Below are 13,419 nucleotides of genomic sequence, written 5' to 3'. Positions count from 1 at the left end.
TAAACACACACTTGTGGCTGAATAAATTTACCACTGAACTTACTGATACAATGCTGCTTTCAAGGCCCTTAAACTTCTACCGCACCCTCAGTGTAAAAAATGTGATTCTGGAGGTGAAAAATCGTCAATTTCAGTGTTATTCAGACCATTTTTAAAGGATTCACTCTGAAATAATATGATGTATTTCCATATGACATTCCTTTATGAGAAAGATCTCTGTAGTGTTGTACACTTTACAAGGACACCATAGTTATCACACACCCATGTTGGGCTGCTGCAACTAACCTTTATTTTCATAATCAATTAATCTCTATTTTGTTTGTATTACTCGGTTATCCATTCAGACTACTAGAATACTAAAAGAATAGAAATACGGTGATATGAAAACAATAGATAAATAGATGCATTCTGTATGATAAGGTCACTATTAACTCACAATGGAATACAATCATTCCTTCTATAAGATTTAAAAACTATAGAAAAACAAAGTCCCACCAAAATCATAACTTACTCAGAAACTCTATAGTAACTATAGGAATATTAATAGATATGCAATAAAAAACATGCAATTACATAAATATAATGATAACATAAAAGTTCAAAAGTAAGATAAAGTATGATAAAATATGAATCATTGTTTTTAGGGGAATATCACAAAAGTACCATAAAACACCGTGAATGCCTTTAAAAAGTACCATTTAAATCGCCTTAGACAAAGTACAAGCCGCTAAGAGAATATTAAAGGACTATAACAGACTTTTATTTGAGCAACATAGTTGTTTCGGCTTTAGTCGGAAGTGCTCGGGTGTCGTCGGACTCACCCGGTGGTGCCTGAGGGAAGAGCGACCGCAGCTGCTCTCAGCGCTCGAGACAAGCGCCATTCATCTGAGCGGACGGCGGGCACACCTGGTCGGACCGAAGGAGAGCACTTTCGCGACTAAAACAGCTCCACACAGGTGAGTTTCTACCTGAATTTATACTTCTGCTCTTGCTCGTCAACTTTTGCACACTTTGAGTTACTTTTACTCGAGAGAGAAAAAAAGCATCAGAGATACCCGGATAGTTGCAACTTTTACGCATTTAAGATAACAGCAAACTTTAAGAACCTGTTATTATTAACGTTATGTACGTACACAGGTACGACGGGGGGGGACTCGTCTTTGGGTTTTTAAAAGGAGCCAGAAAAGACAGTTTAAAGTTTCCTCCTACCTGTCAACAGCAGCCGGGTTAATCACTTGAGGAATGCGGTGCCATTAGGACGGGAGCCGAGAGCTGAAAGTTCATATCAACTTCAACTTTAAGTTAATTTTCACCAACTTGAGGAACTTAGCAAAAAGGGATCATGGCCACAGGCGGATTTAAGCCAAATGCCACGACAGACTTTTTGGAGGAATGGAAGGCAAAACGGGAGAAAATGAGAGCCAAAATGCTGGGGGACATTGCCGCAGCGACTGGTGCTCCCTTGGGTGCTAACACAAACAGCACCAGCAACAACAGTAGCCGCCACTCCGCTCCACCTGGCGCCGAGCTCACCAACAACGGCAACCCGGACCGAAGCGCCTCCGCTGGGAACTGCCTACCCTCCTCCTACTCGGTGGCTCGGTCCTCCTCCGGCACGGCTTTAAAGAGACCCGAAGAGGAAACGCACCACCCTGCTGCACCCACAGCCACCCCTGGGCCTGGGAGCAACATGAAGAAAGCCCCGCCTCAGATGGAGAAGGGTCAGTGCGCTTCCCCGGACTCCAGCCCCATGGCTTGCAATGACAGTGACAAGGAAAGTCCATCACCCAGCAAGGCCAAGGAGAAGAATAGCTCTGGTCCGAGTGCCAGAAAGGGGAAAGGACAGATTGAGAAGAGGAAGTTGAGGGAAAAGAGGAGATCAACAGGTGTTGTCAGCATACCATCCAATGAGGTGAGTCAGTCCAGCTTAATGTGATACTTATGTGACACTTTAAGTGAATCCCCTGCAGGGAAAGTACCTTTTCTTTTGGCTGTCATCTCCACAAGGAAGCCAGAAGTCAGTGTAAGATACACAACAACTTCACCGCAGCAGGATAGGGGGTTGTTTATGCTGTATAGAGTTTTGAGTCAGGAGTACAGATTAATTTACCCTGCTGCCACAAAGTGGGATGACTTGGAGGCCCATGTTGTGATGGAGGTGGCTGTTAAAACTATTACAAAGACCCGTGTGTTTTCTGTCTTTGCTGCATGAGAAGCCAGAACACCTCTGAAGTAGCATCAATAATCCCTTAAAATCCCTTAAATTTAGCAAAGAAAGACAGTCAACAGTTATGACCAAAGTATGTACTGAGTGGAACATTTTGCAGTTAAACCAACAATTATTTTCATTATCTATTAATCTGTCAATCGTTTCTCGATATATTGATCTATATATTGTAACAAAAAAGGGACAGATGTCCATCACAAATTTCCAGAACCCAAATGTTTTCACTTTACAACAATATAAACAGAGAAAAGCAGCAACTCCTCACATTTGGGAAGCTGTATTTGGCTTTTTTACTTGATAAATGACTTTTAATTTTCTGCTGATGTCCTAATCGCTTAATGGACTAATCTTTTGAGCACTAAATAAAAGTGTCAAAAACATATTACAAGCAGTAAACTTCACTGGAAACACAAGAAAAATATATAATAAAATAATTATATATATAAAATATAAAATGAGAAAAATCTAAGATAAACAAAACTGAACTATCAGAAACATTAAAAGAAGTTAAAATAGCCTGTCACAATGACTAATGCCTCTTTATGTATTCATTTATCCTTCATTTACCAGTACTCACTTGGCATGTCTGTCCTGCAATTTCTTATTGCTTATCAGCTGACATGTATGCAGATACTGATATATTTGTGATAAGATAACATCAGCTGATAGAATTAGCCCGCTCGATGTATTAAGGCTCTAATCTGGAACAAAATTAGTGGGCATGCTCTTGAATATTTGTGGCCACAGATAATTATGGTCCATATATTTATCAGTGCTGGCTATAACACCAGGGTCAGTGAGCATAAAGTTAAGTAAAATAAATAAAGTAGCAAGAAGCTCCTTCTTTTATCCTGTTGCCCAGCAGTGGACCGGCTTTCTATTAAATATCAAGTTGCCCAAATACAGAGGGAGTTAAATGGGTCAGGTCAGGGGTTATCTTTGGTGCAAAGCGACAAATTATTAGTAAAAGTTTAGTTCCTTAAGTTTGTTATTGTTGCATTTTAGTGTTATATTTGATATGATGTTCATTTTAGGGTTAGTTTGTACAGCTTTTTTTGTCTTTTGTAATTTTTCATGTTTCTTGGCTTTCTTTTTAACATCTTGGAACCATGTTGGAAAAATGTTCTCACTTATCCCTTGGATTCTGTGTGTGCTGCAGATCCATAAATAATTCAAATCAAAGAAAAGCACTTGTTTTCCAAAAGTCTCCAAATTCCTCTCGTACTTGTGTCTGGTTTAATCGACCCTCTGCAGCGAGAGAAATGTAAGCAGCTCTCAGATGTTGGGGAGGGGAGAAGAAACGGGGGTTGTCGGTTGGTAGTGGTGGAGGTGTGTGTGTATTGGAAGGCGGTGTTGGGGCGTTCATTGTTATTCAGTCAAAATCATGTCACACTCTTGCCTAATTCCTGTGGTTCAGACACATGCAGGAACTCTGATATGAAGCTGTGCCAGCCAACAAGCACTCTTGGTCAGTACTGTGATTATGTACACTCACATACACTCTAAAAAGCACTCAAATTATACAAAAAGGTGTTCGAATAAATGTTTTTTTCCATTAAGGTAACAGTGGTTTTATGCCTTTAGAAGTGCTCCATAACCACCCTGCTTCCCTTATCCCCTTCTCTTATTTGATAGCCACCCGGACCTCAGCACAACTTTGAGTTTGACCAGTTCGTCAGTTGGCGCTCCACATCCTGTTATTAGGTGCTCATCAGTGCTGAGCAAAGCTGTTTGAAAACTGGTCACACGCCAGGCTGTAATGCTGGGCGTCACTCTGGGCTGTGCCAGACATGTTAGCTCGAGCCCATAGGCAACTGATTATGTAGTAAAGTGGGCAAACTGACTTTTATTGGGGGAGGTGGGAGGTAATCTGATGAAGTGGTGAGCTGATTTGTGTGAGTGAGGCAGAGAGAAAGAACTGGAAGTCTCTGATCCCAACTGGAGTGCTGTTGTCTTAGTACAGTTTGTATAAATGTCCCAGAGTCAGCTCTGAGTATGTTTACGTTCACTAGTATCCCGGTTATGATTGGGCTTTTGGAGTGTCCATAACATTTTAGAAATCTGGATAAGCCATATCAGTTTGAGTTACGTAATATACAGTAAAAGTAAAAATATGATGATGTGCTGGAAAGAAAGTGAAAGTCTGACCTAGATCAAGTTTTTTTTATCCTGATCTGAATCTTATTTCCACTTTCATATTGAGTATCTGCTGATTCAGAGTCTGGTCCGATACTTCTATATACCTAGATGTTGTTTGAATATGTATCTAGCACATTGAAATAATAACTGTAGACGACTACATTCGGCTCATCTTATTTTCAGAAGCTACTTGATCCAAACACTGGAGGTCCTGGTTCAAAACTATAAAGTTGATCAGCTTAAATTATTGATATGAATGAATGTTAAGTGGGAGAATGAGACTCCTGAAATTGACATGATGCGATCCGCTGGTTTGTTTTACTAGAGAAGAGGTATCGCTTTGTTGGAGTTGTGGGAACTACAAAAACTGATTGTTCGGTGGTCCTCGCAAATGATCTTTGGCTGAGTACAGACACCGGCTGCAGAAAGCACACAAACACAACAACAGATGATGGATTATATTGTCGTTCTCATCTTCCATTACTGGTGATCAGATGGAGAGACCTAATCATGTTAAATACAGCAGGGTCCTGACAGCCAGAAACTAAACTGGGTTTATCCTCAACTGCTGAGATAACTCAATATTTGCAGAAAAGATAGATTTGCTTGATTTGAAAGAGTGAAGGACATGCCTGCACTAATGCAGACAATTGAAAACCTGGATAATATTACCATTATGTATGTTTACTGCGATATTAATAACTTCTCTATGTTCCATGTTTTATGGTCATAACCAGTGTGCATGTAAACATACTCGGTGACAGATTTTTATTCATAAATAACATCTTGACTTAGACTATCAAGGCATCTTTGGTGCTCTAATAGTCTTGTGGATGTCATGCTCGAGGTCAGTGAGGTCATACAGTTACTAGCTAATGTGGTTTTCTGTCGCCTCCTTGGGCAGCTTCATCACAATTGTCTTGTTCCAAATGCCTTAATGGAAAAGTCAGAGTTTGTGTTATGGTCGTGAGCTATGTTTGAGGAATGTATGGTATTTTACATCACTCACTCCCCTCTTCAAAGAGTTTTTTGGCAGTTGTATGTAATTATTTAAGGTTGTTCTGTTCTTTCTTTGAAAATATTTACATACTTTTTTCTATTTTGTTCCACAACAGGAATTCAGGGCTAAGAAAGCCTTATTCATGGTTCAATTAAAGCAATGTAATGCTTAGGGCTGCAAGTTAATCTGATGATTAATTTTTTTTTTCATTAAATGTAATCATTTAGCCTATAAAAAGTCAGAAAATAGTGAAAAATCACTCATCACTTTCAAAAGCCCATACTAATATTTTCAAATTTTGTTTTTTTTTCTCACCAACAGTCCAAAATGTAAACATTATGGATGGATTATGAGAGGACGGGCCCCTGGGCACAGATGTCTTAAGACCCCCGTATAGTACCTAGTTAATCCCCAGACACGCACAATTCATGAAGGTGTCATGATGGGTTATCTGTTGTTTTATCCTCAAATAAAAGTGTTTTTCTGAAGCACTTTTGACTCTCCAACAAGAAATGTTGTTAGTCATATCTTATAGGCTTTGACTTAAGGTGCCAAGGGTCCCCTGGGCCTTTGTGCAGTAGGCCCATTCTGTAATCCATCCATGCTAAAGATATTTACTTTACAATGATACAAGAACAGAAAGAGCAGCAAATATTCTACAGCTAAAACAATTAGTCAAATAATCAAATAGTTGATTACTATTTTAATAATCACTGAATCGTTTAAGTCATTTTTCAAATAAAAATGCCAAACGCTGCTTCCAGGTTCTCAAATGTGAGGATTTGCTGCTTTTGTTGGGTTTTGGACTTTTGGTCAGACAAAACAAGAAGTTTGACAACATTGAGATAGACCTTCCTCACTATTTTCTGACATTTTATAGATCAAATAATTAGTCAAGAAAATGCAGCCCTAAAATATTCACATTTGATAAACTGAAACTAGCAATGTGTGGCTTTTTGCTAGATAAATGACTTAACTGACTGAGCAATTATCATTTTTTGTAATTTTCTGTCAATCAACTAATCAATCATTTCAGCCATAATGTCTAAGCTAAAAAAAAGTTTCATGCTTTTATTTAATGAATGCAATGTTTATTCGTCCTCCTTTTTCTCATACACTTTATCTTCGCAGATGACAGTTCAACTCTGAGATACTTTGTTTGGCAACACCTCACACTTCACCATTTAAAACTAATGTTTAGCTAACTGTAGCCACCAACACTAAACAGCACACGTTTTCCAATCCCACTGGAAGTTGGATAATAATAACAATAATAATAATAATAATGGAAGCTGTATCTCTCAGATTTCATGAACTGAGATTCTGCAAGCCTTGGAAATCAGAGAGAAACAGAAAAATGCTAAAACTGGCAGCACAGCAGATATTTATTCCTTTTGTCAGATGTTTCTCCTTCAGTTGCATATAAAGAGGACCAAACTATGCAAATGAAGACTCCCTCACACAAACTGCCTTTGTGATGTGAATATGAGTGGACAGGTGTGAATAGAGATGCCTGGGATTATCTCTGTGCTCGTTCTGTGCAGCATAATAGCTGTTGAGCGGGATTTCAGAGCATCAGGGGAACCCAATCTTCTGCCTGTTGAGGCTATAATGGCCTGATAAAAGCAACCTGCTTTACTGGAGAAAAGACACTTCTGCACAGCATCAATCAGTACCACCTCCTGCGCTCCAGGAAGGTGTCTCCTTTCTCTCACCCTGCTCCCTGCCTCAGACTGGAGGGCATTGTTGTTGATGCTGACCTTTGACCTGCTCATGACATGCTTATGCAACACAGGAATGTGGAAACGAGGGAGTGTGAGAGGTTGAGCATCTCTGCGAGGTTTGAGTTCTCTCATCTGAAAATGTTTTGGGTTGTGATGTAAGCATGTTTCCCGTCAGACACGCCACATGCGGTCTGATGGTGATTCATGTCACTCATTGTGCAGCTTTTTACGACCTTAGTCAGTTATGAGGCTGTGGTCAGGTCTAGCCAGGGAGTGTGAACTTTGTTTTATGTGGATGGCTGGATTTGTTCCACAGAGGCTACTGCTGCTGGGGAGTGTGGAGCCCACCAGCCCCTCACAGCTATTTGTCTGCAGTGTCACTAAAGAGGTCAACAGGTTTAACATGCGATACTGTGCCGAGCGCTCAGGCAGTTAACACTCTGGTGACAGGACGACATGGCAGACAAGAGGGTTCCTTGTTTAGCCTGTTCCTTTGTAAATCCAGTGGATTGTTAATATGTTTTATGCTACAAACATATCTTAACCTCTGTCCCACTGGTAGGTCAGTCATTACAAACTCATGCTTTACAGAATTTTTCAGTTTGATGGAAGTGTGCAGCCATTAAAAACAGGGAGTCTTGAGTTTGAAATGTTCACTCACATTTCAAACATAATATACTCTAGCTTTAATGAACAGCTGGAACAAGCAAATATAGAATGTGATACCATCTGAAAGCATGAAAATTATGACTTTAACAACCTTATAGGGACAGTTCACCCCAAAATCAAAAATACATATTTTTCCTCTTACCTGTAGTGCTATTTACACAACAAATCTGTGGATTAAGTAACCAGATGATGATTTTGGAAAGAGACATTGCTGTTGAGTTTTTCAAATGTATTTTTTTTTTTTTGGCGCTTTGAGCCACACACAAGCCGAGTCCCATTATATTAAAAAAAAATGCAGACATCTCTACTGCCGATATCTCCAAAACTCTGCAACTCACACCAAAACAATCTAGATGGAATAGCTCTACAGGTAAGAGGAAAAATATGTATTTTTGATTTTGGGGTGAACTGTCCCTTTAAAACTACTTAGGGGACTAAAGGGGATTTGTTGGGTCTGTGTAAATAATATTATAAAGAGTACCGTCTAGAACTGCTCTATAGGAAAAGTTCAATGAGATAACTTCTGTTATGAATTGGCGCTATATAAATAAAATTTAATTGAATGAAAAGAGAAAAGGGAGCAAGCTTCTTTTTTGTTGAATTCAATTTTAAAAATAAGTGATTGTTTGAAATGCATTCTGATAAAATGTTTTATGTCTGGTTCATGAATATGCCAAATTAGAGCTTAATTTTATTTTGGAAATGTAACATACAATCTAAATGCATGTGTAGGGCAATGTGTCTCATATCAAACGAGGCTCTATGCATCGTTGAGTTTTGCCTTCAACTCTTCCATCTGCTCTCTTAAAAATGCCTGCACTGACATTAATCAGTGAATGCCTTAATTTCAAACACCCCTTGTTTGTGCCCAAATGTTTCTGCTCCATTTTATTCTGTGGTGAAGTTCAGTGAAGGGTGAAGTTGTACTGCATGGAGAAGGGCCATGCTGAGAGCAGAGTTTGGACAACATTAGATCCAGTTTTACCCCACTGCAGTTGCAGAGAATGCATGGTTTGACACTGGTTTAATGAAATAGACACTAATGTATGTGTTTGTTGCTTCTCCAACAAGAGCAAACACAGATTTGTGAGAAACTTAACTTGATGTCATATTTACTATTTTAGTCCATATGTAGATGCCTCTTTTTCAGTTTGAAGAGCTTTCTTAAGGTGTGCAGTTTTTAAAATTTTTTTGTTCTACATAGGTAAGATGTGGTGTGTATATGATCACAACGCAACCATTTGTTCAACAGTGAAGTGCTGTGAATGTTCAGCTAAAAAAAAGTGGGACAAAAGTTTAATCTTGCAACAAACTGACAGTGGAAATACAAAAAAGTTACATTCTCTATACTCCTTTAAAAACTTTGAATCATGAATTCTGTGAATCACTACACTCCTAAATCCTCACAGTTGTTTGTTTATCAAATATAAATAGGCTCTCAATTCGCAGGTGTGCAAAAGAATGCAAGAATGTTAATTTGCATGGTGCGGAGTGTGTTTCACTTGCTGTTAAAACCTTCTCCAAAGAAGGGCACTTCATCACAGTAAATACCACAGGGATTTAATCATGGACCTAGGTAAGCAAGGAGCTGTTTAGGCAGGGTGTTTTGTTTCCTTCTTTTAACTCCTTAGTTGAACAGCAGGAATGCTAAATTCTTTAATTAAAACACATGTTTCTCAAAGATAAGTTTCCCAACCCAGAAACACCAGTTCCCAAGAAGAACATTTTGTCTGGTTGCCTTATTGGAATGAACTCTCGATTGTTTATGAGGGCCACTGTCACTAGAAATGTTTCAAAGGGTGACTAATAGAAAATAAATGTCCCACTTGAGCTGCTCTGTGAAATTTTAAGGGAATTCCAAAGGAGGAGGACAGACGGAAAGAAAGAGGAAGTGTTGCTTGTCTGCTTCTGCTATGAAGTCGTTACCAGCTCGGCCGCCTCTCCTTACAGGCACCTGGGGATCTCTCAGCACTTTGTAAAACCCACAGCATCCTTGTAACGGGCCGTGGCATTGTTTAGTTTAGTTTGTAGGAATGTTACGTAAACTTCATTTCCCATTAAAGTGACCCCTGACTAGGTGAGCGTCCATTTTGTCATATGGCATCAGATCGCTGGATTAGAGCTAAAGTGGCTGTGAGAAGGAAATATTAGTCTGTCCACTAGTTAGAAGTTAGGGAAATTTAACAAAAGAAAATGTACCATGTATATCGATATCGCAAATACTGTGATAGAGGATTTTATCCATACGTGTATCGCCCACTCCTACCTCAAAGTAAGGTATCAAAGTATTTTTTGGTATCATCACTGAAACTAAGGTATTGTATCGGGCTCAGCACTAGTATTGAAAAGTTGCAAAAGATACCCAGCTCATTTGTTGTGGGATGAAAACATTGTACATACAGTTTTAGAGATTTTCATGTTTTAAACATCTTGGGCTCATGAAACCCTTTCAAAACTTAGTGTCCAAATGTACAGTATCTGTGATGTTGATAGGTTTTCAATGTAGTGAGTCCCCGGGACCCACAGGTGGTAGTTTGACTGGGTCCCCAATAAAATTTGTGTTGACAAATTGTAGTGTTTACAACAGCAAAGTCACTATATAAACTCAATAATAACTCACTGAAAACAAATCTAAAATGCATACTGTAAATTAAGTAAAAGATGCTTTACAGACACAGATACATCCAGTTGTTTATGTTAGCATTTCCAAAGCGTCAGCACTTCCTTTGTCCATTTTACCATCTTACAAAAGCATTAGTGTTAAGTACTACATCATTATTAAAGATTAATTATATTATTTTTATGTAGGTTTAATACTTTCACTAAATACATTTTTCTATGTGAAATCAAATCAGGAATGCTTGAAACAGACAGAGCTGCAACTTGTCTGTTGACAGTAGCAATTGCAGCTTATAGCAGTCAAACCAAGAAAAAGGAGAGTTTAAAAAGGTCTGCAATATTTTGACAAAACTGATTTCAGGACCAACTGTGCAAATGTTTTTCTGACTGTTATTTGCCTTGGTGTCACAATAGTATTAGATGTATTCAGTCAAAACTTCTGTATTGTGGCACAACTTGTCCTTTCTGTTTGATATTTACTGTTGGAGTTTTGCTGTTTTTTTCACACAAAGTTCAAAGTCTCTTTTATCCAGGTCATTGCTCTTTAGTTATGGCTGTTCAGGAACTTTGTGGAGCAGACTGTAGATTATTACTGAAGAACAACGTACCCCCTGCACGGCATGCACAAGAATGCACAGTCATGCAAAACCTGCACTGCCCCGAGCACTGACGTCACATGCACACATCTTGTCAAGAAGTGAGACCGAGCCTGCCTGTTTGCCTGCAAGCAGATTCGCTCTCTCCACTCTCCTCCCTTAATGCAGCTCAACAGTTATGGGCTCTCAGACCTCACTGAGCTTTATCCTCAAACTCTGGTCAACTGAGTGTAATATAGTCAACTTCAGCATGGACGACCAGTGAAACTCAGCTGTTTGTTAAAGCAGTGAGACATTACTCACCTCCATGCTACTGCTTGAGTGACATGACTGCTGTCTTTATGGCTAATATTTAACTGCTGAGTGTGTACATATCCAGGGCATACAAGTGTGGCATCAATTAACTATTGTATTGGTGTCAACTTGAAATTCTAAAATACACCCCTAAATAGAGCAGAAATGATTGACCCTGGGGAATTTGCATCAGTCAGAGGTTTTAAAGGCTGAATACAGGCTGAATAAACTGGTTAAACCAAGTGTGCAACATAACCCATGTAAATATTTAACTAAATCCACTTTGACTGTTTTTTCTGCAGGCGCAAAACAATGTCAGAGTGAATAGCCTTGTCCTCGTCTGACCCTGGATTCAGGCCATTGTTTTGCCCTGGAAGTTAAAGTCAAACCATCTTCACTTTTACACCTTTAATTTAGGTTCATTTCCATTTTTTTTTTTCAGAGCCTCTGTCATTATTCCCCTTCTCATATTCTTCCTCCTCATTACCAGCATTCACACTGGGACATTAACACGATCTGGTGTGTGTTGTGGTAACTGACATGCAACTTATAGAAATGTACTGTTTGGGATTTTAATCCTAAAAGTTTATGGAAGCATGCGGAGATAAGTGATAATCGGTTTCATGCTTCCGCTTTTTGGAAATAAGTCTCCCCCCGTTGTTGGGGAACTTTCTGTACTTAGCTGCCAGGCGTCTTGCTAGTTTGACAGCATGCAGATACACAAACACACACGGCAAGGGGTGTTAAGAAAGAGAGTCGTGGATTAGAGGAGTGGGTGAGTGTATGTGGTGATTTTGTGTGTCTGTAATGTGTAACCTATTAGTCGGACATTCCTGTGTGTTTGCTGACGACTGTGGGGAATTTGTGAGTCAGCCCTAATCAGTCTACTCTGCATGATTAGGCATTTGGAAGCCTGTCTGTTTGTATTCATTAAAGTAGAATTACTTAGAGACCCCAGTCTCCATTTTCCCACTCTATTCTATTTTAAATTCTGGTATGCATTTGGTATGGCTATTTCTCACTCTTCTGAGCACTGTCGTCTGCGCTCTGCAGGGGGGAAGGAATTAAGATTTTTTAACGAGGACTTTTTAAAGTAAGACTTTGTAACTTTTGAAATAAGAAATAACTTAATCTTCCACTTAAAAAAATGACTTGAGAGAGAATGAGAAAGTTTGCTGACTGTATTTTTAAAGTTAGTGTAACAGTGGCACAAGTAGACACGAGCCATACAGTGTGTAGGATTTAGTGGCATCTAGTGGTGAAATTACAGTTTGCAACCATTTGAATACCGCTCGCATTACACCCTCCCCTTTCCAAGCGTGTAGACGGGAAAAAACACGCGAAAAACATCACATCAGTAAACCAGCAGTGTCTGAAATTAAGCGTTTGAGATGGTCAGTTTCACGGCACTGTTTAGATGCGCGTAAAAACACATATGGTAGTGTCAGCGTGTGTGTGCATCAAACTCCAACACAGACAGCATAGAACAGAAGACTGGGGTCTACATTTGGCACTTCGCCGGTGTCAAACCCTGTAAACTGGTAACAAGCTCTGTCATCCTTCTAAGACCACTGGCATCACTTTCTGTTATTATTTGACTTTCAATTATAGCAGAATGACAAGGCCAGTCAATGTAGTTAATGTCAGATCAATGTTCACACTTTAGGTGTGCAAGCAGGTAAAAAAAAAAACAACAGCAGCAACCACAGGCAGCAAACAGACACACAATAAAAACAAAGAGACACATAAATCATCAAATGTCCACCATGTCAAATGTTACAATGTCAAGCAAGTAAACTAGACAACATGCCATTACAACACCTGTTGCAGGTCGCCACCAAGGCAGTCCCCCTTCAGGAAGAAATGTGAAGAAATTGATTCACATTAGAAATGAGATTCTTTTCTTCTCAATTGCAAATTTCAAAATGTATTCTTGCATATTAAAAACACACTTTCACAGAACTGTGATCTGAGTGGTTTTTTTTTAAAAGCAGATTGTGACCCCAAGAATCAAAATGTTCCACCTCTACTGAATTTAGTTCCAGTCCAGTTGGACCAGTGGCCTTTAAAATTTAGAAAGGTTGGCCCTTAAACTGACCGACCTGATGGAGGTGCTACATTTAATATTTTCAAATGCCAGAATACAAAGCC

The 13,419-nt window shown here is 39.2% G+C and overlaps 1 protein-coding gene across 3 annotated transcripts in view; it reads left to right on the top strand.

Moving 5' to 3' along the window:
• The first annotated feature begins 808 nt into the window (after positions 1-808).
• Positions 809-13,419, top strand: part of pawr (PRKC, apoptosis, WT1, regulator) — a 75,293-nt gene continuing 62,682 nt past the window's right edge. The window contains exons 1-2 of one of the 3 annotated variants that reach the window (XM_044186691.1): positions 809-956; positions 1,220-1,912. In XM_044186691.1, coding sequence (XP_044042626.1) covers positions 1,343-1,912 — 570 coding nt within the window. In that variant the 5' untranslated portion in view covers positions 809-956; positions 1,220-1,342. Of the gene's footprint in view, positions 957-1,137; positions 1,913-13,419 lie in introns of all 3 variants that reach the window. The other 2 variants (XM_044186692.1, XM_044186693.1) reach the window with 2 other exon arrangements.

This window comes from Siniperca chuatsi, linkage group LG23 (assembly GCF_020085105.1).
Source record: "Siniperca chuatsi isolate FFG_IHB_CAS linkage group LG23, ASM2008510v1, whole genome shotgun sequence".
NCBI lineage: Eukaryota > Metazoa > Chordata > Actinopteri > Centrarchiformes > Sinipercidae > Siniperca > Siniperca chuatsi.
This window is presented reverse-complemented; position numbering and strand designations above follow the sequence as displayed.